Source organism: Oncorhynchus clarkii, unplaced genomic scaffold (assembly GCF_045791955.1).
Source record: "Oncorhynchus clarkii lewisi isolate Uvic-CL-2024 unplaced genomic scaffold, UVic_Ocla_1.0 unplaced_contig_547_pilon_pilon, whole genome shotgun sequence".
NCBI lineage: Eukaryota > Metazoa > Chordata > Actinopteri > Salmoniformes > Salmonidae > Oncorhynchus > Oncorhynchus clarkii.
Genome location: NW_027259263.1, coordinates 1 through 26,772, shown reverse-complemented (window position 1 = coordinate 26,772; position 26,772 = coordinate 1). Strand labels below are relative to the sequence as shown.

The 26,772-nt window shown below is 44.0% G+C and overlaps 1 protein-coding gene across 1 annotated transcript; it reads right to left on the bottom strand.

The window, feature by feature from the left end:
* Window positions 1-297: 297 nt before the first annotated feature.
* Window positions 298-16,250, bottom strand: LOC139399922 (transcription factor AP-4-like). Its single transcript, XM_071145052.1, has 7 exons — window positions 15,980-16,250; window positions 13,733-13,940; window positions 6,716-6,814; window positions 6,199-6,387; window positions 2,703-2,801; window positions 889-1,056; window positions 298-591 (listed from the first exon to the last, which is right to left on the bottom strand). Exons 1-7 carry the CDS (start codon window positions 16,066-16,068, stop codon window positions 439-441), a joined length of 1,005 nt encoding a protein of 334 aa, XP_071001153.1. The 5' UTR covers window positions 16,069-16,250; the 3' UTR covers window positions 298-438.
* Window positions 16,251-26,772: the final 10,522 nt, after the last annotated feature.

Here is a 26,772-nt window from a genome sequence, read left to right as displayed (position 1 = left end):
TCCTCAGGCAGCCCTCTGGAGGAGCTAGACCCAGAGAGGGAGTGGGTTTAATGGGTGTTTCGTGACCGATTGGAAGGCTGTTGGCCGCTTGAGCTATGTTGAACTGTCAGGTCAACTCATCACCTTTCTACTGATGTTTTTTGTCCGGTTTGAGAAAAAGAAAGAAAGCAGAAAAGGGAGACAGAAAGAAGTGTGTATGTGTAATTATCCAGTTACAGTAGACTATCCTAGTTCAGTGTGTATGTGTAATTATCCAGTTACAGTAGACTATCCTAGTTCAGTGTGTATGTGTAATTATCCAGTTACAGTAGACTATCCTAGTTCAGTGTGTGTGTGAGTCTGATCCGTCTATCCAACCTAATAAATGGCCATATAATCAGAGTATTGTGGGTGTTGTACAGGGCCCCCTCTCGTGGCCCCTGTGTGTGATGGGAGGCCTCAGGGCAGTGAGCAGTCCTCTGGCCACTCGCTGTCGGACGCCGTGTCGGACCCCGCTGTGTCTGTGAGGGCGCGTCCCTGGGTGACGATCACCGCCCGGCGCTGTTCCTCCTCCCCCACCCTCTCCTGGATGCTCTCAATGTGCTGGATGGCCTGGAGATGGAGGGAGGGAGAGTCAGATATGGAGGGAAGCAGAGAGTGAGTGAAAAACAGCAGTGGCAGACGCAGTGACTACACCACCATCTGGTGTTCACATGTGGAAATGCACTGACAATTGCCACTTTTTATGGACACTTTCCATAGAACTACCAAGTGTTTTACAAACTGACAGAAGAAAAATCTATCTGCAACATACCAAAGATAACAGTTGCATAAATTCAGAGCGCAGTTTTTTTCTCCCTGGGTTTGATACAACTACAATTTCTCCACTAGTGTTCTTCTTTGGCTCACCTGCACAATGGTGTCCAGGTTCTGGCGAGACGTGGAGGCTGTGTTGATGACAGAGGCCGGGCCCATGGTTACCACGGTGACGTGATGGGGAGGCGGGGCTGGTGCGGGGGCTGGGACGATGACCGTGGGGTGGTGGGTGGGGGCGGGGGACGACCTGGGGGCCAGCACCTGGAGGGACGGGAGGATGAAGAGGTCACACAGATATACATTGCGCATGTTAGAAATTGACTACAGTAGAGTCAGACTACACAGAATTACAAATCACCTTGCATCCCAAATAACTACAGTGTATTCAGACCCTTTGACTTTTTCCACATTTCTGTTATGTTAAAGCCGTGTTCTAAAAGTGATTACATTGCCCCCCCCCCCCCCCCCCTCTACACATAATACCCCACAATGACAAAGAAAAAACACGTGCTTCAACAAATCACTGAGTAAAGGGTCTGAATAGTTATGTAAATATAATATTTCAGTTGTTTATTTTGAATACATTTGCTAAAATGTCTAAAAACCTTTTTCGTTATGTCCATATTGGATATTGTGTGTAGATTGATGAGTAAAATAATACATTTTATCCATTTTAGAATAAGGCTGTAACTTAACAAAATGTGGAAACGGTCAAGGGGTCTGAACACTTTCTGAATGCACTGTATTCATGGGATCAAGATGAGTGATTCTGCACCTCTCCTTGCCCAAACCGATCCCCGAAAACACACTGGTTGACACTCGCACTCAGTGAAAAGTGAATTTTTAGAAAGAGCAAGACATTTGGTTCAGTCATCCTAAAACGCCACATGTTGACTAACAACAGATTATATCCCAGCGTTATTATTTAATAACATGAAAATACACCAGCAGACTCATCTTCCCAACAACCCTTTCCTAGGGGCTTCTGCTGCCCTCTGGTGAACAACAATACAACTACCATACACCTTACTATGTTCCTCTCCAGCCTGAGCCCTAGTGACACTGTCATCATGCTGTTCCCTATTCAACCTGAGATGCCCCCGTGAGGGAGGGAGAGACCGTCACCGCAGAGACGGGATTTCTAGGGCCATATAAAATGAACAAAATGCATCAGTGATTCGTATTTTCCTTCCAATAGCACAGGAACGCCCGTCTGTGTGCGCACGTTTGTCTACCACTTCGTGTAGCCGCTAGTGGTGATGCTAATGTCATGACAACCGTCTTCTGGTAGATAGAAATGGTTCCCAAAAACCTTGGGAACCATAAAAAGTGGCCTATATTATGATTATTTGCATCAATCGAGGGGACGTCTGTTTTGTAACTCTGCCATCAAATGAGCGCTACAGAAACATTGCTACCCAAACAACAGTCTCTAGCTGGTGTGCAGCTCAATTAAAGGGTAACTACAACCCAAAATCAACCTTTCTTTTTCCACACCTCAAAAGTTGTCTCCTGGTGTAAGTATTATTGTGGACTTACAACATCCAGTTGTGTAGTTTTTCTATTAAAAAATGTGTGATTTTGAAAGCAAAACAGAATCAGGAAAAAGCAATAACAACAAAAATATGGGACTAGAATGATTCCCGGGCTCTCAAGGATGTGACTGAAACGTAGTGATCTGTGCGCCAGTAATGGAGAGTCGGCTGTAAATGTGTCAGAGCTGTTGACCGCGGTAAACCTTGAGCTCAGCTATATGTTACTCTCAGACGGGTACTGTGTTGATGCGTTTCCACTGTGGCGATTTAGAGTCTTCCTGACGCCTCTGGAGACAATAATGTATGTCACATCAGTAGTGTGTGTGTTGATATGCGAGTGTGATTGTATGTCTCTCAGTCTCTTTCTCTCACCTGTGGGCTGTGGGCTGGGGTGCTGGCTCTCTCCTGCTGCTCGGAGTGAGTTCCTAACACATGTTCAGGCTGAGTACCACCAACCACAACACAGCAGACCTGAGTGATTAACAGAGGTAGGACTCAGACTGGAGACAATAACACGGCCATTACTGAATATGCACCGTCATATCTATTATCTCTGCGCAACATTGCTAATGAGTATGGTCATTAAAGCCTTGGATTGGTCTTTATATACTGAACATAAATATAAACGCAACATGCAACAATTACAAAGACTTTATTGAGTATAAGGAAATCAGTCAACTGAGATAAATTAATTAGGCCCTAATTTATGGATTTCACATGATTGGGGATACAGGTATAAATCTGTTGGGGGAAAAAGAAGGGGCGTGGATCAGAAAACCAGTCAGTATCTGGTGTGACCACCATTTGCCTCATGCAGCGTGACACATCTCCTTGCTCAGGCAGTTGATTGTGGCCTATGGAATGTTGCCCCACTCCTCTACAATGGCTGTGCGAAGTTGCTAGATATTGGCGGGAATTGGAACATGCTGTCGTACACGTCCACCCAGAGCATCCCAAACATGCTCAATGGGTGACACATCTGGTGAGTATGAGGTGAGTATGCGGGCCATAGAAGAACTGGCACAGTTTCAGCTTCCAGGAATTGTGTACAGATCCTTGGGACATGAGGCTGTGTACTATCATGCTAAAACATGAGGTGCATTTTATAGGCCTTCCCAATGGTACTATGCATTGGCATTCAAATAGACTGAATTTGACAGCCTACCGGAGATGTTGGCGATGCAAGCACACTGATAAAGCCTGTCCGTGTAGGCTACCAGTAGCATTAATCTCACCCTGTCCATGTAGGCTAACAGTAGCACTAATCTCACCCTGTCCGTGTAGGCTACCAGTAGCATTAATCTCACCCTGTCCGTGTAGGCTACCAGTAGCATTAATCTCACCCTGTCCATGTAGGCTAACAGTAGCACTAATCTCACCCTGTCCATGTAGGCTACCAGTAGCATTAATCTCACCCTGTCCGTGTAGGCTACCAGTAGCATTAATCGCACCCTGTCCACGTAGACTACCAGTAGCATTAATCTCTCCCTGTCCATGTAGGCTACCAGTAGCATTAATCTCTCCCTGTCCATGTAGGCTACCAGTAGCATTAATCTCACCCTGTCCGTGTAGACTACCAGTAGCATTAATCTCACCCTGTCCATGTAGGCGACCAGTAGCATTATCTCACCCTGTCCATGTAGGCTAACAGTAGCATTAATCTCACCCTGTCCGTGTAGGCTACCAGTAGCATTAATCTCTCCCTGTCCATGAAGGCTACCAGTAGCATTAATCTCACCCTGTCCATGTAGGCTAACAGTAGCATTAATCTCACCCTGTCCATGTAGGCTAACAGTAGCATTAATCTCACCCTGTCCGTGTAGGCTACCAGTAGCATTAATCTCACCCTGTCCGTGTAGGCTACCAGTAGCATTAATCTCACCCTGTCATGGTAGGCTACCAGTAGCATTAATCTCACCCTGTCCATGTAGACTACCCGTAGCATTAATCTCACCCTGTCCATGTAGACTACCAGTAGCATTAATCTCACCCTGTCCATGTAGGCTACCAGTAGCATTAATCTCACCCTGTCCATGTAGGCTAACAATAACATTAATCTTACCCTGTCCGTGTAGACTACCAGTAGCATTAATCTCACCCTGTCCATGTAGACTACCAGTAGCACTAATCTCACCCTGTCCATGTAGGCTACCAGTAGCATTAATCTCACCCTCGCTATGTAGGCTAACAGTAGCATTAATCTCACCCTCGCCATTTTGGACACCGATTATGGCCAATTACATTGCACTCAAGAGGACACTGCGTGACAGGCTGACTACCTGTTACGTGAGTGCAGCAAGAAGCCAAGGTAAGTTGCTCGCTAGCATTAAACGTATCTTATAAAATACAATCAATCTTAACATAGTCACTAGCTAACTACACATGGTTGATGATATTACTAGTTTATCTAGCTTGTCCTGCGTTGCATCTAATCGATGCGGTGCCTGTTAATTTATCATCGAATCACAGCTTTAACAAGCGCATTCGCAAAAAAAATCACTGTCGTTGCACCAATGTGTACCTAACCATAAATATCAATGCCTTCCTTAAAATCAATACACAAGTATATATTTTTAAACCTGCATATTTAGTTAATATTGCCTGCTAACATGAATTTCATTTTAACTAGAGAAATTGTGTCACTTCTCTTGCGTTCCATGCAAGCAGAGTCCGGGTTTATGCAGCAGTTTGGGCCGCCTGGCTCGTTGCGAACTGTGTGAAGTCCATTTATTCCTAGCAAAGACCATAATTAACTAGCCAGAATTGTAAATAATTATGACATAACATTGAAGATTGTACAATGTAACAGCAATATTTAGACTTAGGGATGCCAAATTAACATGAATTTCATTTGAACTAGGGAGATTGTGTCACTTCTCTTGTGAAGTCCATTTATTCCTAACAAAGACCATAATTAACTTGCCAGAATTGTAACAGCAATATTTAGACTTAGGGATGCCAGAGAACACCAAGATTGGCAAATTCACCACTGGCGCCACAGACTGTCCAGGAGTTGGCGGATGCTTTAGTCCAGGTTGAGGAGGAGATCCCTCAGGAGACCATCCGCCACCTCATCAGGAGCATGCCCAGGCGTTGTAGGGAGGTCATACAGGCACGTGGAGGCCACACACACTACAGAGCCTCATTTTGACCTGTTTTAAGGACATTACATCAAAGTTGGATCAGCCTGTAGTGTGGTTTTCCACTTTAATTTTGAGTGTGACTCCAAATCCATACCTCCATGGGTTGATAAATTTGATATCCATTGATAATTTTTGTGTGATTTTGTTGTCAGCACATTCAACTATGTAAAGAAAAAGTATTTAATAAGAATATTTCATTAATTCAGATCTAGGATGTGTTATTTTAGTGTTCCCTTTATTTTTTTGAGCAGTGTATCGGCTGATTAATCGGCTGATTAATCAGTATCGGCTTTTTTGGTCCTCCAGTATCGGTATCGGCGTTGAAAAATCATAGTCGGTCGACCTCTAGTTTTGTGTCATGTTTTTCAAACGAGAAAGCAACAACAAAAACCTGTTTCCTTTGTCATGGAACGCCAAGTTGAAGTCAATATGCTGTTGACCTCAACAAACTGGCCCAACACCCGTCCATTGAAACGCTGGGAAACTCTCACAGAAACGGATCAGAAATAAAAATCATTGGATAATTATATTGGAGCAGGAGAGTTTATAAATAGCCTATTTTCAGGGACTTTTTAATGACCAAATTGAGGAAACGACTGATTTTCAACTCAAGGTTTTCCAGTACTTGATTTTCTGAGCTCCAAATTCAAGTACTTCAATCACTTCAAACAAGCACGCTGTGCAAACCCTGAATACGGAGGTTCCTGGTGTGTCTCTGTTCCTACCTCCTCCTGTCTCAAATGCTCCTCCAGCATCATGCGGACAGAGCGCTCCTTGTCCAGCTGCTGTCTCAGCTCCACCATCTCCCTCCGCAGGTCATCCGTCTTCTCCTCCTCCAAAATGTCTGGGGAACCGATCCCTTCATCCTTCTCCTCCGCCCCGCGCCTCCTCTTTGGGGAGGAGCCGCTGAACTCCTGTTGGAGCAAGAGAGGGAGGGAGAGTAAGTCATGGAGGACTAAGATAGGGTTGATTTGGACTACGACGGGTGAGTCCTTCCATTGTGTTTGATGAACAGTCTATGAACTAAGGAATGGACACAGGAAAGTAAACTGAATTTTAAGAGCTGAGAATAGTAGAACATTTCTCATCTACTGAGGCCAGAACAAAACAAAGTAATGATTCTGAGCACAGTAGTGTGTCTAAAGAGCCACGTGCTGGAAGGAACAACTGCGTATCTAAACTTAATGGGGGGGGGGGGGGGGGGGGTTGTAGTAGTGACACCAAATGATGACGGTGTCTCACCTGAATGAAGCGTTTGAGCTGGCTGTTCTGTTGCAGTAGCCGTGTCTTCTCCTGCTCCAGAGCGAAGATGTACTCTGCTGTCTGCTGCAAGATGGCCGCCTGTAGAGGAGTGAAAACTGTTATAACTACGACAAAATGTTACATAGCAGTAACAAGAGCCTCTTGGCTGGTGCTGTAGCAGCAACAAGAGCCTCTTGACTGGTGCTGTAGCAGCAACTAGAACCTCTTGGCTGGTGCTGTAGCAGCAACAAGAACCTCTTGACTGGTGCTGTAGCAGCAACTAGAACCTCTTGGCTGGTGCTGTAGCAGCAACAAGAACCTCTTGACTGGTGCTGTAGCAGCAACTAGAACCTCTTGGCTGGTGCTGTAGCAGCAACAAGAGCCTCTTGACTGGTGCTGTAGCAGCAAATAGAACCTCTTGACTGGTGCTGTAGCAGCAACAAGAACCTCTTGACTGGTGCTGTAGCAGCAACTAGAACCTCTTGGCTGGTGCTGTAGCAGCAACAAGAACCTCTTGACTGGTGCTGTAGCAGCAACTAGAACCTCTTGGCTGGTGCTGTAGCAGCAACAAGAACCTCTTGACTGGTGCTGTAGCAGCAAATAGAACCTCTTGACTGGTGCTGTAGCAGCAACAAGAGCCTCTTGACTGGTGCTGTAGCAGCAAATAGAACCTCTTGACTGGTGCTGTAGCAGCAAATAGAACCTCTTGACTGGTGCTGTAGCAGCAACAAGAGCCTCTTGACTGGTGCTGTAGCAGCAAATAGAACCTCTTGACTGGTGCTGTAGTAGCAACAAGAACCTCTTAACTGGTGCTGTAGCAGCAACTAGAACCTCTTGACTGGTGCTGTAGCAGCAACAAGAGCCTCTTTACTGGTGCTGTAGCAGCAAATAGAACCTCTTGACTGGTGCTGTAGCAGCAACAAGAGCCTCTTTACTGGTGCTGTAGCAGCAAATAGAACCTCTTGACTGGTGCTGTAGTAGCAACAAGAACCTCTTAACTGGTGCTGTAGCAGCAACAAGAGCCTCTTTACTGGTGCTGTAGCAGCAACTAGAACCTCTTTACTGGTGCTGTAGGAGCAACAAGAGCCTGTACAACTTCAAAGGGAAGACTTGTCTATCAACCCATCAGTAGGTGTTACAGGTCTGCTTGAAAGTTAGTGAGCCCCTTGTTCAATTACAGATGTGTTTAGTTTTTACCATCAAATCTTCATTTAATCAGAACCAGTCTGTTTGATCTGACATAACAGGTTTATATTTACCAAAACCATATGTTGGTGTAGAGGAAATGATGCTTGTAGTAGAAAAACAACATTAAAAAGGAATTAGTGCAGGTGCAAAAATAAGAGAACCACAAGTTAAAGGTTAAATCAAGTAGGTATGTAGAATCAGGTGGGTAAAATAATTTGGTACCAAATGACCCAATCAAAGGAGAGATCGTTAGGTAAGCGTTTGGGCGGGACTCTGACAAATAGAGATAAGAAACCTGGTCAGTTTGGTGTTACCCAACCAGGTGAAGGCAAAGCACGCCATGCTGAGAGGAAAGGAGATCTCAGAGGACATCAGGACGTGGGTATTGAGAGCACATCAGTCGGGGGAAGGTTATAAAATCATCTCAAAAAGACGTGAGCTCCATCAGTCCACTGTTTACAAATGGAGAGCATTTAACATCACAGCAACTCGGCCTTGAAGTGGACGCCCTTCCAAAATATCCCCAAGAGCCACAAGAACAATAATAAATCTGGTAAAAACCAACCCAAATATAACATCTAGAGATTTGCAGACCTCCCTTGCTGCATCTCAGGTAAATGTGCCTGCTTCAACAATAAGAAGAACACTGAATCCAAATGCCATTCATGGGAGGGTTGCTAGGAAGGAAGAAGCCTCTGCTGTCAAAAAAGAACCAAACTGCCCGTCTTAACTTTGCCAGAGACCACCTGGATAAACCTGAAGGTTTCTGGAAGTCTATTCTCTGGACCGATGAGTCACAATCAACACTGCTATGTTTGGCGAAAACCCAACACTGTCTACCACCAAAATAACCTTATCCAAACGTCAAGCATGGTGATGGGAATGTCAAGATCTGGGGTTGTTTTTACTCCTCTGAACCGGGACGACTCCACATCACTAAGGGAACCATAAATTCTGAGGTAAACCAGGAGATTCTTGAACAGAACGTCATGCCATCAGTCAAGGAGCTAAAGCTGGGCCGAAAGTGGGTTTTCCAACAAGACAAAGATCCAAAGCTCCTGGTCTGTTACATTTATGGGGAGTCAATTAAGGAAGACATCCTCTTCTGCAAACCAGGAAAACAGGAGAAGATGTGTTTAAAGTACTGAATAGCTTTGTGACATCTAATGGACTTTGGTGGCTAAGATGTGTTGGTATCTGTACTGATGGAGCAAAAGCCATGACAGGGAGACACAGTGGAGTGGTAATGCGTGTGCAAGCAGTTGCTCCCGACGCCACTTGGGTACATTGCAGCATCCCCCGAGAGGCTCTTGCTGCCAAGGGAATGCCTGACAGCTTGAAAGACGTTTTGGACACTACAGTGAAAATGGTTAACTTCATTAAAGCAAGACCCCCGAACTCTTGTGTATTTTCTGCATTATGCAAAGATATGGGCAGCGACCATGTAACGCTTTTACAACATACAGAGGTGCGCTGGTTATCAAGGGGCAAAGTATTGACACTTTTTAAAATTGAGAGACGAGCTTAAAGTTTTCTTTACTGAACATAATAATCACTTGTCTGGCTGCTTGCATGATGACGAGTTTCTCACACGACTGGCCTATCTAGGTGATGTCTTTTCTCACCTGAATGATCTGAATCTAGGATTACAGGGACTCTCCGCAACTATCAATGTGCGGGAGAAAAATGACGCTATGATTAAGAAGTTGGAGATCTTCTCTGTCTGCATTAACAAGGACAACACACAGGTCTTTCCATCATTGTATGATTTTTTGTTTGCAAATGAACTCAAGCTTACGGACAATGTCAAATGTGATATAGCGAAGCACCTGAGTGAGTTGGGTGAATAATTACACAGGTACTTTCCCGAAACGGACGACACAAACAACTGGATTCGTTATCCCTTTAATGCCCTTCCTCCAGTCCACTTACTGATATCTGAACAAGAGAGCCTCATCGAAATTGCAACAAGCGGTTCTATGAAAATTTAATTTAATCAGAAGCCACTGCTAGATTTCTGGATTAGGCTGCGCTCAGAGTATCACCAAGCCAGGAGTCGCTCTGTTAAAACACTGATGTCCTTTGCAACCACATACCTATGTGAGAGTGGATTCTTGGCCCTCACTAGCATGAAAACTAAATACAGGCACAGACTGTGTGTGGAACATTATTTAAGGCTCTCTCTCTTATTACAACCCAACGTTGCAGAATTATGTGCATCCTTCAAGCACACCCTTCTCATTAACCTGCGGTGAGTTATTCACAATTTACGACGAACAAAAAATATTTTATATGTAAGATGGCCAAATAAAGAGCAAAATGATTGATTATTATTATATTATTATTTGTTCTCTGGTCCTATAAGAGTTATTTGCCACTTCCCACATTCTTATGTTTAATAAACGCATTGTATAGTGTGTGTGTGTGGCAGGCTTATTACAATGATGGAGAAAAAAAACATTTGAGAGTGTGCTGACCCTGGTGCTAAACAGCTGGAGGTTGACTGTTTGAAGGGGTATGGGACTATAAAAAGTTTGGGAACCACTGTTCTAGACTTTAACCTACTAACCCAATCTCCCTGTCTGTCTGATCTCTCTAGACTAACCTACTAACCCAATATCCCTGTCTGTCTGATCTCTCTAGACTAACCTACTAACCCAATATCCATGTCTGTCTGATCTCTCTAGACTAACCTACTAACCCAATATCCATGTCTGTCTGATCTCTCTAGACTAACCTACTAACCCAATACCCCTGTCTGTCTGATCTCTCTAGACTAACCTACTAACCCAATATCCCTGTCTGTCTGATCTCTCTAGACTAAACTACTAACCCAATATCCATGTCTGTCTGATCTCTCTAGACCAGGGGTGTCAAAGTCAAATGGACGGAGGGCCAAATAAAAAAATCAGCTACAAGACGAGGGCCGGACTGTTCGAATGTTCATTGAAAATTTTTTAAATGACGCATATAGTCTAGTGAACCTAATTGAACCTACTGAAAACCTAACAAATATATTACAATATGATCAGATAAATAAAGCAATATTTTCTTATGGCTCTGTCAGTAATCTTTAATTTTCAACAGACACAAAAGACAAATTTCCTTTATATAAATATCCCCATAACATGAACATTAAATGAAAGAAACCGGTATTCAAGGCACCATCAGTAGACTATATTTTCTATTTTAGCAAAAGTGGGCTAAATTTACTTCAAAGAAAAAACAATAATAGCAATTTTCTATCATCCACTCAACTGAAATATTTTTAAAATATAATTGGATTGAAATACAAAAAAATAAAGTGCAAAAATCTATTAATCAAAAACAACACTTTGTTTAAGGAGAAGTAACATGCAGTGAAAACAAATATTAAATTTTAACTTTTAAACTTGAACTGAGTAAAAACTCTAAATATGTGATTGCACAGTAATGTTCACTTGTTTGAGGTTGAGGGTGATACTTGGTGGTGTCCCATCTTTTCCACAAGTTCATCAATGTTCGGGGTAAGGCTCTGAGCTGAAGAAATCCTCAGAATTGAGTGGAGGTGTTCAGCAGTAAGTCGACTTCTGTGTGATAATTTGTTCAGGTTCATCAAAGAAAACAGTTGTTCACACAGGTATGTGCTGCCAAACATAGACAACGTTTGAGCAGCCTGGATGCGCAGCTGGGGCATTGTGCCGGGGAGGAAACGGGCGAACTCCGCAGCACCCACTGCAGCATATTTTGCCCTCAGTGCATCATTGCATTGGAGGTCAATCAACTCCATTTGGAGGTTTGGTGGTGAGCTTTCCACGTCAACAGCAAATGGGTTACCGAGCAGTTCCAACCTGCTTTTTTGTGCTTCAAAGTCAGCAAATCGGCGTCGAAAGTCAGCGGCAAGCATACCTATTTTATCAGCCAACTGTGTGCTCGGGAACGCACTGGTAGAGAGCTTCTCTTTCATGGTCTGGCAGCTGGGAAAGTGGCTCAAATTTTCTTTCCGCATCTGCGTCTCCCACAGAGTCAGTTTGGTTTTAAATGCCTTCACTGTACTGTACATATCAGAGATGACACGATCCCGACCCTGCAGCTGCAAGTTTATTGCATTCAGATGACTCGTAATGTCACACAGAAAAGCCATTTCACACAGAAACATTTCGTCTCGGAGTTGTGTTGTGTCTTTCCCTTTGCTGTCCAAGAACAGACAAATCTCCTCACGAAGCTCGAAACATCTTTGAAGCACCTTTCCCTGGCTTAGCCATCGCACCTCTGTGTGATAAGGCAAATCACCATGCTCCGTTTCTAACTCCGTCAGAAATGCCTTGAACTGGCGGTGATTCAAACCTTTGGCTCTGATAAAGTTAACTGTGCGCGTGATGATGCTCATTACATGCTCCATTTTCAAGGCTTTACCGCACAACGCTTCCTGGTGTATGATACAATGATAAGCTGTCAGCTCACCTGTCGCGTTTTCCTCTTGCATCTTTTCCCGTATCTTCGCCACCAGTCCGCTCCTGTGTCCACACATCGCAGGTGCTCCGTCGGTTGTCAAACCCACGAGTTTTTCCCAAGGCAGCTCCATCTCATTTACACATCTTGACACCTCTTCATACAAATCATGCCCCGTAGTTGTGCCATGCATAGGACGTAAAGCCAAAAACTCCTCTGTCACGCTTAGGTTGGAGTCCACTCCGCGGATGAAAATTGACAACTGGGCAATGTCAGAAATGTCGGTGCTCTCATCCACAGCCAAGGAATATGCAATAAAATCTTTTCCCTTTTTCACAAGCTGCTCTTTTAGATTGATGGACAACTGGTCTACTCTCTCGGCAATGGTGTTTCTGCTCAGACTCACATTTAAAAAGAGTTGCCTTTTTTCTGGGCAAACTTCGTCACAAACTTTAATCATGCAGTTTTTGATGAAATCCCCCTCCGTAAATGGCCGGGCTGATTTAGCGATCTCTTCTGCCAAAATAAAACTGGCCTTGACAGCAGCCTGGCCTTGTGATTTGGCTTTTTTGAACAGAGCCTGTCGAGATTTGAGGCCTCGTTTTAATTCCTCTGCCTTTTGTAGCCTTTGTTCCATGTCCATATTCTTGTTTTTGTCCGCGTGTTTCGTTTCATAATGTCGTCTCAGATTATACTCTTTCAGTACCGCCACACTTTCTCCACACAGAAGACACACAGGTTTTCCAGCTACCTTCGTGAACATATACTCCGACTCCCACCTTGTTTGAAACCCCCGGTTCTCAGTATCCACCTTCCGTTTTGCCATTTTTGATGGGTATCTGAAAGTTAATTTTACTGTGATGCTGACGACTGCTGTGCCAATAAATATTGAAATGAAGCAGCCTACTGCTCGGTGCGTCACCTTTGCATTGTGGGAAATGTAGTATTGGTGCGTGTAAAAGATCTGCGGGCTGCCGGCTTGCTGCGGGCCGGTTCTAATAATAAATCAAGATCATCCCAGGGGCCGTAAAAAACCTTCTTGCGGGCCGGATGTGGCCCGCGGGCCTTGACTCTGACATATGTGCTCTAGACTAACCTACTAACCCAATACCCCTGTCTGTCTGATCTCTCTAGACTAACCTACTAACCCAATATCCCTGTCTGTCTGATCTCTCTAGACTAACCTACTAACCCAATCTCCATGTCTGTATGATCTCGCTCTCCAACTCCCTCCTATCTGACCTTGCTAAATGTTCCCCCTCCATTTCCTTGACCACAATGTGTGGTGGACCTTTCTGCCTTTATTGTGTCCTCTTATAATTTCATTAATGCATGTTGTAGTTTGCTACACGGTTTTAATTTGTTATTGTCTAATAAACAAGTCAAAGTCTGACCTACCTTGCTGAGTTTCTCTCCCTTCCTTTCCTCCCTCGGACCCACCTTGCTGAGTTTCTCCCCGTCGCTGTGGGGGATGAGCGTCTTGAGCGATTGGAAGCCGGAGTTGATGCTCTGCATGCGCCGCCGCTCGTTGCTGTTGGCGATCTCCCGGCGGATTCGCCGCTCCTGGTCGCGCGCCGTCTCGGGGGTCAGAGGAATGTTCGCCAGGCTGGGGGGGAGGAAGAGAAGAGGTCGTAAGGTTACACAATAGGGGTCAAAGGTCCACAGAGTAGATATCAAGTGAGATCTTCAAGTTGACCTCTACTGGTCAGTTTTGAATGGAGTATAAATTCAAAACATGAATGAACCTACTGTGAGCAACAGCGCAGCTATGTATGAACTATCAAAACAAGCCAGAAAACAAAGCTTTGTTGAGCTTTCAAAACAGAACCATTGTGATGGTCAATTTCAATGCTAAAAATACAGTAACAACCATGTCATGTGCCATGCTTCCTACTACCATGTTGACTGTGCCTCGAGAAAACAGCATGAAAGTGCAGAACAGGCTTTGATGCTGTTTTCTTATAACACCCTAGCAGACGCTTCACGTGGCCCACTGCACAACACAATGCTGACGTTCCTGCTAGAACCCCTGGCCAAACCCCATTGTTTCAGACCTCTGAACCCACGGAACACAGCCTGTGAGAATTCCAACCATAAAAGCGTTTGTCATCCTGATTTGTTCAGCATGGCTCCCACAGAGATTCCATTTGGGATGGGAAATGTCTAATTGAACTTCCACATCCTCTGTATCTAATGGGAAGCTTTCTAGTAGCAAGGCTCTTATCAGTACTGACTCAGCTGCCTCAGCGCAAACACAGGGAACAATTGTGCAGACACAGATGGGGAGAGAGACCGTGTCTGCTGTTTCCTTACAACCCAGAAACCAGCCAGCAAACACAGCCTCTGCCAAATCACGACTGGGTGGTAGCGAATAGCGAACCCAGTCACAAATACAACCACCATAGCTTGACAGACTAGGAACAGTATATTAGATGAGTTGCTTTAAACAGGGTCCCCAAATTATAGCAACATTAACATAATAAACATTCAAGTATTATCATAATAAATACACATTTGTAAGTGAGAAATAATGTTTGATAATGTATTATGGCCAAGTGTGCACATCAAAGACTATAATTGAGTGTTGCTTGGACAATTTTATGCAAAATTACACAATTGGAAAATAGAACTACATGTCCCAGACCACGTGCGCAGACCACACTTTATCCTTCATCTCCGCCTCCCTGTCTACTAAAGGTTGCAAATGCATCGACTGGCCTTCCACTATACACACCCCCTAATTAAAAAGACCACTACTAATTTCTCAATCGGTTGCGGAATGCCTCGCGGCGACACAATCAATTTCATACGGTCCAATCTGTTTTAGAATGCATCGCGCCGCCACACTGCTGCGTTCAAAACCACTCATCAAGTCCTCCGCCATTACAACAATGCGACTGCTTCCTCTACATGCGGCGGCATTGCTGAGCTGCGGGAGAAAAGACGCAGTGCATACGGTACTAGAGTGCACCAAAATGTGGCCAAGAATACCAGCGAAACTGTGATTTCGTTGCACAAATGCGATTACTTAAACTTTCACCGTGAATTTTACATAAATTATCCGGAAATGTTAAGTTACTGGAGGGAAGACTACGACAGATCTTTAGCACAAGCATGGCGGCACTGCCCACAATAACTTCAGCGCGCTCCCCAACGAACTGGGCAAACAGTACACCCTAGGACGTGAACGAAACATTCATAACAAAGGTGCGACACCTTTGTTATACATGTACTACCTCTCTTGCTCATATGTAAATGAGTATACTTATCCAAAACATAACGTAACCGTTGGGAAAATATCAAAATAGCCAGGGATCTCTCGGAACAGAGCAGCAGCGTGGTGTGCATGTAACCACGTGGGGTATGTTTGTTAGCTACTAAATGTCTAGATTTAGCTAAAGTAACGGTACAATTAAGTTACATATGAATGTACTGAATCGTCTTCTACCTAATATGAGTACTTAATCGATATTCAATAAAGGTAATTGTCTCGCTCTTTGACAGTGGGTCGTGTACAGTACACAATAACATACAGATCAAATCAAGCATGTTGCCACGCCACAGTCGCTAAATGCGCACCACCAGCAGAGATAAACAAATTGTTATCGTATACAATAAGGCGAAATAGTAAAAGTGCACACACACCTACAAAGACCCCCAATCACTTCCTTCTCCGTTTTCCTAAAATGTTGCAAGGAGGGCACCTTCTGTGCTGGTACCATGAAATACTCCATGCTTTCCTCTCCAGTTGTGTGTCCCCCGGTTCAAATGAATTAACGCACAAAATATGTTCCAGTTTCAGGTGCAAATTCCCTTGCTCATAAATCTAGAATAATTTCATAATTCGGAAAATTCCTTATGTAGTAGCAGAGCAGTCGGAGTTCTAAACGTTACTCTACTTCCAGCTGATAGGGTTCCCTCGTTGTGTGGCGCTCTCAATCTCTCTCTCTTTCCTTCTGCATGTACGTGTATGTGTGTAGTTGCAGCTGATCGGATGTCTTTCAAGGCGGGAAACAGCTGGTAGGAATCACACAGCACTACCAAAAGCCTCCTTCCGCGGACAGAGGGACTGCATCATGTAAACAAAGGATTATTTAAATCTACACTGGAGGGGGCGAGGCACGAGTCTGGTTGATTAAATGATAGCCACAAATGTAGAATTGTTTCCCATGAGTGATACCGATCACTAATGCTATATCTCGAATCCTAGTAGCCTAATCTAAATTATTATGACATTATCTATTTTGTGAGGATTTTCCACGTAAATTAGAAAAAACATTTTTTTTTTGCATGCGTCACTTAGTTATTTTAAATCTACGATGTTTTTCGAAATGTTAACGATAGAGCGGAGGAAACCAGTCTGATGTAGGGGCACTGGTCTCCTCTCACTATGAAGCGAACAAGCGGGATCAGCTGACGAGTTGGCAGGGCTCACAAAAACAGCAACAAACTGTGGGGGGCTCGAGTGGGGAGAGGAGCGAAGGGAAACAGCGCCGAGAGAAAGAGGCTGACATTGAACAGCTGAATGTGTTCACCATTTTGGGTGTAGGAGAGGAGAGTTACCTAATCGCCACTCCTGCCTTGTTGGTGCGTGCTGTGCGAGCAGAACAGAACTCGAGCCACAAAATGGGAGCAGTACCCTTGCACCCGGAAATGTGTGTAGTATAAGCGTGTGTAGCAATGTTACAATGTTGGTAAATTTCACGGCTGATCAGTCGCTGCTGCAACAATTGTTACACTTGCTGCTGTTGCTGTGTACAATGTTGCATGCCAGGCTATTACGGCGTTATAGTATAGCGCCATCTTTCTCCCAAAACTGCAGGGACTCCGCAAGTTTAGCACAGGATCATTTAGCTACTTATTGACACGCCCCAGCTATTGCTTTTTCCTATGCTATTAGCGATTAATAGTCTTTATATGACATCATAGCTGGACCTAGATTCATTGACAACAAAAATGAAAGCCTGCAGTCAGCTGGTTTTGCTTCTAGGCTAAAGGAGCTCACTGGGTGGTCAGGTTAGATCCTGCCATGGAAAAGGAAGACCTGGCGCATGTCCTGCAGCGTGATGCACCATGCAACATACACAGTATTGCAGATGACATTGACAATACACAACTATTTTCAGCTACTAAAGAGACATCATCTAGGGAGGCTATTCCACATTCCTATGTAACTTTAATATTGTGCCCATATGATCTGAATGGTCTGAATAACATACCTGTAATACATGGAGGGCAGGAATGATTAGAGCATTTTGCATTATTTCAGAGAACATTGTTAGTTGCATAGCCTATACACATAATTATAAGCAAAGTAGCCTATTACATCACTAATATGGTTAACTATTAAGAGCCTAAACCCATGCCTCGAGTCTCATTTCTGATTCTGCCCTTCACACCTGAATCTGAGCATTCCCAACAGTGTTTATTCAGTAGTCTTCCTAGTCATAAAACAAATGAACAACTGGATTCGTTTTACAGGAAAAAAAACCTCTGCAACAAATCTAACATACTGTACATCGGTAAAGGTGGCAATGAATCTGTTATTACATATTTTTGCACCAGTCATCATTGCTCATAGGGCTACACTTCTCCTCCAGTACACACACACACACACACACACACACACAGGCCCCGGAGGACAGCCAGGGACACTGGCATAATACCACAAAAGGACGAAGGCAACACAGTTGAACAGGAATATAATGAATTAGTTAAGTGTCATGTTCATACCCTTCAGTCTAACATGAACATAATATGTGCGTGAACATGTTGCTTGGGGGCTATTGTTATATGTTATAATGTAATCTGTTACAAGTATTTTGCATATATTTACTTTAAAGTTTCTAATATAACAGGTTCACGCAAGCTGATTTATGCACGTAGACCTTCACTTAAAGGCTATACAGTCAAGTAATGTTGTCGACCTGCCATTATGTTTAGAGTTATGTGATAACTGTCTGTCTGGTGGCTGTGGTGCTACACATGACTTACCCTTCACCTTAAATAACCTGTTTGCATGGCTGTTTTCATCAATAATAATTATTTACACATTAATATAGGCTATGTTTATTTGTGTACTTTAGTGTGAGTGTATTTGTGTACTTTAGTGTGAGTGTATTTGTGTACTTTAGTGTGAGTGTATTTGTGTACTTTAGTGTGAGTGTATTTGTGTACTTTAGTGTGAGTGTATTTGTGTACTTTAGTGTGAGTGTATTTGTGTACTTTAGTGTGAGTGTATTTGTGTACTTTAGTGTGAGTGTATTTGTGTACTTTAGTGTGAGTGTATTTGTGTACTTTAGTGTGAGTGTATTTGTGTACTTTAGTGTGAGTGTATTTGTGTACTTTAGTGTGAGTGTATTTGTGTACTTTAGTGTGAGTGTATTTGCCTATGAAGGTACCATTTTTGGGCACCAGCCACTATAGGTCCAAAGAGTTCTGTACACAACACAGGTGTTGCATAACTTCCTCGTTTCTTAACGTATGCCCCAGACATATTAACCCATATGTTCCCAGAGACAGACGTATTCACCCAATATCATGCACAATTTACATGATCAATTATGAAGTTATGTTGGACTTGATCATTAGTCCTAGTCTTGGGAGAGCTAGACATATGTGCAACCCAGCACTAAAACACCAGACACAACTGGGCGGCAGGTAGCCTAGCGGTTAGAGTGTTGGGTGAGTAACCGAAAGATCGCTGGTTCGAATACCCACGCCGACAAGGTGAAAAATCAGAAATCTGTCAATGTGCTCTTGAGCAAGGCAGTTAAATCTAATTTGCTCCATGGGCGCTGTACCACTATGTATGACCCTGTAAAACAACCAATTTCACTGCATATGACAATTAAACATGTATTATTATTAACTACTCGTCAAGATAATATGGCGTATTAATGATGGGCTGGAACAAAAGCCTGCTCACTTTGTAGCTCATGACCAGATTGGAGAGTCAAAATTCACAATTTACTGTTACTGACACGACCTCTGGTGGTTGGATGAGGTAAAACAATGTTACTGGTTCAGCACTTACCTGAAACACCATAATTGCTCTGGGTTTTTGGTACTCCGAGGCAGTGTATCGGAGTTCTCCCTAAGCAACACAAGTGGGCTATACCTAATGGTGCACTGCAATAATTATTAGGGCTATGGGCCTAGGTATGTGCCACCTATTGCATTAGGAATTCATTGACTTGGTAGGTAGCCTAAGTACATTGATTGGTCCCTGTCATTTCCTAAATTAATTTAGTAATTGAATAACAATAGACATTTATATAGGTATATTTACAATAGTACTATTTTCTCCTATCATCTCTAATAAACTGAACGCGAATGAATAGAAAATAAGCAGATGTCACTTATAAGACACCAAAACAACTAGAAACACGTTTGTTGAATATAAAGAAGTTAACGGGTTAAATATGAACACCAAATATGTGGCAAGGAGTTTTTTTTAAAGAAGCTCAGCAATTTCCTGTTTAAACTTGGGAAAACAGAGACGTGTCCAGTAACACAGATGCGTTAAAACATGCAAACCAATTGTCTCCTAACACATACATATCCCTTATGATTTTCTGTATGGTTCATTGTAAGAGTTAAAGCGGGTTAAAGAAAACGGTATGTTCCGCGGGGAAGGAAAGAGACTTATTTTGAGAGGAGCCGAGGACTGACTGCCCATGGTGGATGGGCGGAGCAGCAAGCATGCGCTGAGCTGGCAGAGCCGGGGCTAGTCTGCTGCGCGCGAGGAGAGGGAGATCACGGGCTGGCTCGGGTCCTCTCAGACGGACGCGGGGAGACCACCTTACCAAACACGTCTCCTTGAGGACTAAATAGGCGAGAACAGAAAAGAGCAAGAGGGAGAGTGAGAGACACGGAGAAATAGAAGAATATAAAGCTATAAGGACAACACCTCCGTTTGTAACCACAGGGAGTCGGCATCTGGAAACATAACGAGCGAAGAAGACCCCCCCCCCCCCCCCCCTCGCGACATCTCTCGGCTCTGTATCTCCCAGCGCACCCCTCCTATAGCCTACTCCCTGGAGAACGACCACCCATTGAACACCCTAATTGACCAGCGTTGCCATTAAGCGATGCACTTTGAATCCAAGACGAAACCGAACGCGTAATTTTTATGCACATTTTACAACCAGTGATCTTAATTTTCCAAAACGGAACAGTTTAGACTATGGATACAGTTTAGGGTGTTTAGCCTAAAATGAACGGGTTTCTGGCGACGAGAAATGATCTCATCCCCGGTAACTGACATCAACACTATACTATTATCTCGTATTGCTTGTGAAAGAGTCTTATCGTCTTCGTTTTATTCCATTTTCCATTTTCTTTTTCAAACCAATGGTCTGGGAACGGACCGCCTCACTCGACACATACTATTGTATTTAGACGTGTCAGCTTCCTTTAGTGCTTTGAACGAGGACAACATTACAGAATTGCAAGGGGAAATTGTCATCGAGAGGCTTTTGCACAAACATACGGAGTGGAAAGTTTGTTGCCGGAGAGGGAATACATCGGAGACATCTCGGCCATATCCACGGGATTTTCCCCCAAGGTAAACCCGTTGCCTTCAGCCTACAACTCCCCTATATCCTTCCCTCTATCCTTCTGTGTGTCGGGATATTGTTACACTGGATGACATATAGGCGTTACATAATTTGCACGGGCAGTTCGTTCCCGTATGGTATATTTGATGTTTGTAAATGTGGTCTTGTGTGTCCGAGATAGTCGGTGAAATGTGAAATGGGCAGAGTTCAAGGAGGACAGGGCGGACTGACCTAATTTCTGAGTCCACAGTGGTGCGCCAGCCCTGCTCCGTTGTCCAGAGCCGCCGCCGCTCTCCCTGGACTGCCTGTCATATCTTTCTTTATACACTGGCCATGGCGTAGGCCTACGTGCACCGCCAGCGTCTGTGATTTACAAAGACACCGTGTCATTCCTCATATTCATAGGGACACGACATGTCTGCTTGACAGTCACACCCAACAAAAAGTAGAATTCCCCCAGAAACACATTTTCAGAGCGCGCATGACAAGCGAGGCCTTACTCTCCTTGTGGGGTTGCGTCGGCTCAAATAGTGAAGCCATATGCGCGGGGCATGTCAAGGATTTCAGTTCTGCGCGATGATGGAATGGAGTCAGATTCAGAACCAGAAGCAGAACACTATCGGTATTATTTCTACCATTACATCAGTTTACTGTGATACATTATCAATATTCAAAGCCTTAAACAAAAACATGCTATTGCAAACCCTAAAGACTCAATGTTCTCTCATAACAGCAGGTGAACAAACAACACTGGGATCCAATAACGGCACTGTCATGAAATATCACCATTGTTATGTTGCCAGTTCCCAATTTAACAAAACATAATTCAGAGTTGCTCTCAAGGGCCAAGCACCCAAACCAATAGCAGACCAGGACAGCTACACTGTACTGGGCAATGGGGCAGCAGATGATCTGTGTGGGCAGAAGCCTGGATAAAGAGGCTATTTTCCTCCAATTAAGCAATTGCTCTGTCCCTGCGCCTAATGGTGTGCACATTTGGAGCTGGGGAGCAGGTTTGGGACAGAGCCTCTCCCGATTGGCTGCCTCCCATTGTCCCAGATGAGGCCAGGGGAAAAGAGTGAAGGCCTGCCAAGGCAGAATACAGTTAACCAACCCATGAGGAGGCCGGATCATTATAAAACATTACATTATGAACTCAGGCACACTCTTACTTTCTGAGGGGGGTTGGATTGGAGGGGGTTGGATTGGAGGGGGTTGGTTGGGGGCTGGATGAAAGTTTGAATGTTTTCAAGGGGTTGGTGTTTTTGAATATGTTTCTTAAGTGTGTGTGTGTAGCCTACTGTGTGTATATATATATATAATATATATATATATGAGACTCACTGGAGGGAGGTCTGGCTGGGGGCCCACTGGAGGTTTTGGGGAAGAAGAACAGGAAGAGAAGGGGATATTGACTCTCCTAGAGAGTTGCCTCCCATCCAAGCCCCCTGTCCACTATTTCATCCATAATACTGCTGTGAACTATGAGACTATGTGTGAGGGCCATATTCCAGGTGCTCTTCACATCTACATAGACACAGGCACGTGCATGTGTTCACACACATGAAGACACAGAAAAACACACATACGCATGAACGCATGCACATCCAAACAGGAACACACAAACGCACACACACACACACACACACACACACACACTAGATTTTTCAACGCCGATACCGATTATTGGAGGACCCCAAAAAAAAGCCGATACCGATTAATCGGCCGATTTTAAACTTTTATTTGTAATAATGACAATTACAACAATACTGAATGAACACTTATTTTAACTTAATATAATACATCAATAAAATCAATTAATTCAAATAAATAATGAAACGTTCAATTTGGTTTAAATAATGCAAAAACAAAGTGTTGGAGAAGAAAGTAAAAGTGCATTATGTGCCATGTAAGAAAGCTAACGTTTCAGTTCCTTGCTCAGAACATGAGAACATATGAAAGCTGGTGGTTCCTTTTAACATGAGTCTTCAATATTCCCAGGTAAGAAGTTTTAAGTTGTAGTTATTATAGGAATTATAGGACTATTTCTCTCTATACCATTTGTATTTCATATACCTTTGACTATTGGATGTTCTTAAAGGCACTTTAGTATTGCCAGTGTAACAGTATAGCTTCCGTCCCTCTCCTCGCCGCTGCCTGGGCTCAAACCAGGAACACATCGACAACAGCCACCCTCGATGCAGCATTACCCATCGCTCCACAAAAGCCACGGTTCTTGAAACCCCGAGCTGACAAGGTACAAATCTGTCATTCTGCAGTTAACCCACCGTTCCTAGGCCGCCATTGAAAAAAAGAATGTGTTCTTAATTGACTTATCGGTGTCCAAAAATACCGATTTCTGATTGTTATGAAAACTTGAAATCGGTCCTAATTAATCTGCCATTCCGATTAATCGGTCGACCTCTACACACACACACACACACACACACACACACACACACACACACACACACACACACACACACACACACACACACACACACACACACACACACACACACACACACACACAACTCTGTGTAACCAATCAGCTGATGAGCGACAGACTGAGAGATGACTGAGATCAGTTCTCCTGAGGGTTAGCGGTTTTCATCAGACAGCAGCATGGTTAGCCAGCATGGTAATGATTTTCCCACTCACTACAGTATTCATTGCTGCTCTCTGTGAGGCAGTCAGTTAGTCGGTCAGTCTGGCCACAGGCCAGATATCCACTGATGTCCAGCTGTGTATCTCTGTGGTGGTGATCCTATTCCAAGGTCTCACACCTCAATAGTGTGTGTGTGTGTGTGTGGCATGCTCTTGTTAGTGTCTGTGTGTGCACACATTTGTCTGTGTGTGCTTTTGTAGTTGTGAGTGTGTGTATACACAGAGCATTCTGCCTAGCGCTGTGCATAGTTTTGTCCTGCCTGCATGCTTGGCCAGATGTGGATAGCTTGGACAGCTGTGTGAGGCAACAGTTGGTGCTGTACAGCTCTTCCTGGTTTGGAACCACAGGTTTGACACGGGTACTTTAATGGTCTAGCCCATCACTGAGCTGCAGTCTTTCTCTGGTCCAGTCACACAATAAGGCTCAGTCCCAATGTCCACCCTAAAAGTCCACATACATTTCAAGTCGGAAGTTTACATACACCTTAACCAAATATATTTAAACTCAGTTTTTCACAATTGCTGACATTTAATCCTAGAAAAAATTCCCTGTCTTAGGTTAGTTAGGATCACCACTTTATTTTAAGAATGTGAAATGTCAGAATTATAGTAGAGAGAATTATTTCTTTCAGCTTTTACTTCTTTCATCACATTCCCAGTGGGTCAGAAGTTTACATACACTGAATTTGTATTTGGTAGCATTGCCTTTAAATTGTTTAATTTGGGTCAAAGTTTTGGGTAGCCTTCCACAGGCTTCCCACAATAATTTGGGTGATTTTTGGCCCATTCTTCCTGACAGAGCTGGTGTAACAGAGTCAGGTTTGTAGGCCTCCTTGCTCGCACACACTTTTTCAGTTCTTTCCACAAATTGTCTATAGGGTTGATGTCAGGGCTTTGTGATGGCCACTCCAATACCTTGACTTTGTTGTGCTGAAACCATTTTGCCACAACTTTGGAAGTATGCTTGGGGTCACTGTCCATTTGGAAGACCCATTTGCGACCAAGCTTTAACTGATGTCTTGAGATGTTGCTTCAATATATCCACATAATTTTCCTGCCTAATGATGCCATCTATTTTTGTGAAGTGCACCAGTCCCTCCTGCAGCAAAGCACCCCCACAACATGATGCTGCCACCCCCGTGCTTCACGGTTGGGATGGTGTTCTTCGGCTTGCAAGCCTCTCCCTTTTTCATCCAAACATAACGATGGTCATTATGGGCAAACAGTTCTATTTTTGTTTCATCAGACCAGAGGACATTTCTTCAAAAAGTACGATATGCAGTTGCCAACCGTAGTCTGGCCTTTTTATGGCGGTTTTGGAGCAGTGGCTTCTTCCTTGCTGAGCGGCCTTTCAGGTTATGTCGATATAGGACTCGTTTTACTGTGGATATAGATACTTTTGTACCTGTTTCCTCCAGCATCTTCACAAGGTCCTTTGCTGTTGTTCTGGGATTGATTTGCACTTTTCACACCAAAGTACGTTCATCTTTAGGAGACAGAATGCATCTCCTTCCTGAGCGGTATGACGGCTGCGTGGTCCCATGGTGTTTATACTTGCGTGCTATTGTTTGTACAGATGAATGTGGTACCTTCAGGCGTTTGGAAATTGCTCCCAAGGATGAACCAGACTTGTGGAGGTCTACAATTTTTTTTCTGAGGTCTTGGATGATTTCTTTTGAGTTGCCCATGATGTCAAGCAAAGAGGCATTGAGTTTGATAGTAGGCCTTGAAATACATCCACAGGTACACCTCCAATTGACTCAAATGATGTCAATTAGCCTATCAGAAGCTTCTAAAGCCAATTTTCTGGAATTTTCCAAGCTATTTAAAGGCACAGTCAACTTAGTGTATGTTAACTTCTGACCCACTGGAATTGTGATACAGTGAATTATAAGTGAAATAATCTGTCTGGTAACAATTGTTGGATGAATTATTTGTGTCATGCACAAAGTAGATGTCCTAACCGACTTGCCAAAACTGTATTTTGTTAACAAGACATTTGTGGAGTGATTGAAAAACAAGTTTTAATGACTCCAACCTAAGTGTATGTAAACATCCAACTTCAACTGTAGAGGAGTCTATTGGGAACTTTAGTAGTGTGCTTTGCTAGTACAGCGTGCTAGTTGGAACATAGCCTTTAGGAAGCTTGCCTTAGACAGTCAACTAAGAGTGTCAATGAAGGTTTAGTCTGCAAGCATACATTATGCACTGTAGATGTACTCAGTTTATTAGGTACACCAATCTAGTACTCGGTCAGACCCCCCTTTGCCTCCAGAACAGCCTGAATTCTTCAGGTCATGGAAATGTTGCTCAATTGGTATCAAGGGACCTAACATGTGCCAGGAAAACATTCCCCACACCAATACACCACCGCCACCAGCCTGTACCGTTGACACCAGGCAGGATGGGGCCATGGACTCACGCTGCTTACGCAAAATCCTGACTCTGCTGTCAGCATGACGCAACAGTAACTGGGATTCGGCGGATCAGGCAATGTTTTTCCACTCCTCAATTATCCAGTGTTGGTGGCCCGCTTCTTGTTTTTAGCTGGTAGGAGTGGAACCCGGTGTGGTTGTCTGCTGTAATAGCCCATCCGTGACGAGGACTGACGAGTTGTGCGTTTGAAGATGCCGTTCTGCACACCACTGTTGTACTGCGCCATTATTTGTCTGTCTGTGGCCTGTTAGCTTGCGCGATTCTTGCCGTTCTCCTTCGACCTCTCATCAACGAGCTGTTTTCGCCCACAGGACTGCCGATGACTACATTTTTTTGTTTGTCTCACCATTCTCAGTAAACCCTCGACTGTCATGCTTGAAAAGCCCAGGAGGCCAGTGAGTGAGTACTCCTGTAGTGAGTACTCCATCTGGGCATGGTGTTGTGCAGTATGTGGTACCCCTCCACATCCAGAGTTTCATGCCATATGAACCCTCCCTGCACCACCACCGCAGCTCTGAAGTCATGCCCCTAGGGCGCCCTTCACCCTCTGAGGGCAGACAGCTGCACTGTGGGAAAATAAGGCGTGTCCTGATGGATGGATCATCATGCCCCTGGCCTGTATCATAGACAGCCAACCAAGAGACATGTTGCTGGGTATAACCACATAGACAGCCAACCAAGAGACATGTTGTTGGGTATAACCACATAGACAGCCAACCAAGAGACATGTTGCTGGGTATAACCACATAGACAGCCAACCAAGAGACATGTTGC

Bases quoted from the DNA above. Each gene is read 5' to 3' on its own strand.
- LOC139399922 (XM_071145052.1), bottom strand. From the start codon at position 16,068: ATGGAGTATTTCATGGTACCAGCACAGAAGGTGCCCTCCTTGCAACAT. The intron at 1,057-2,702 runs GTGAGAGAAAGA...CCGTCCCTCCAG, and splicing joins CCCCAGCCCACAGCCCACAG to GTGCTGGCCCCCAGGTCGTC. The intron at 592-888 runs GTGAGCCAAAGA...CTCCATCTCCAG, and splicing joins ACCTGGACACCATTGTGCAG to GCCATCCAGCACATTGAGAG.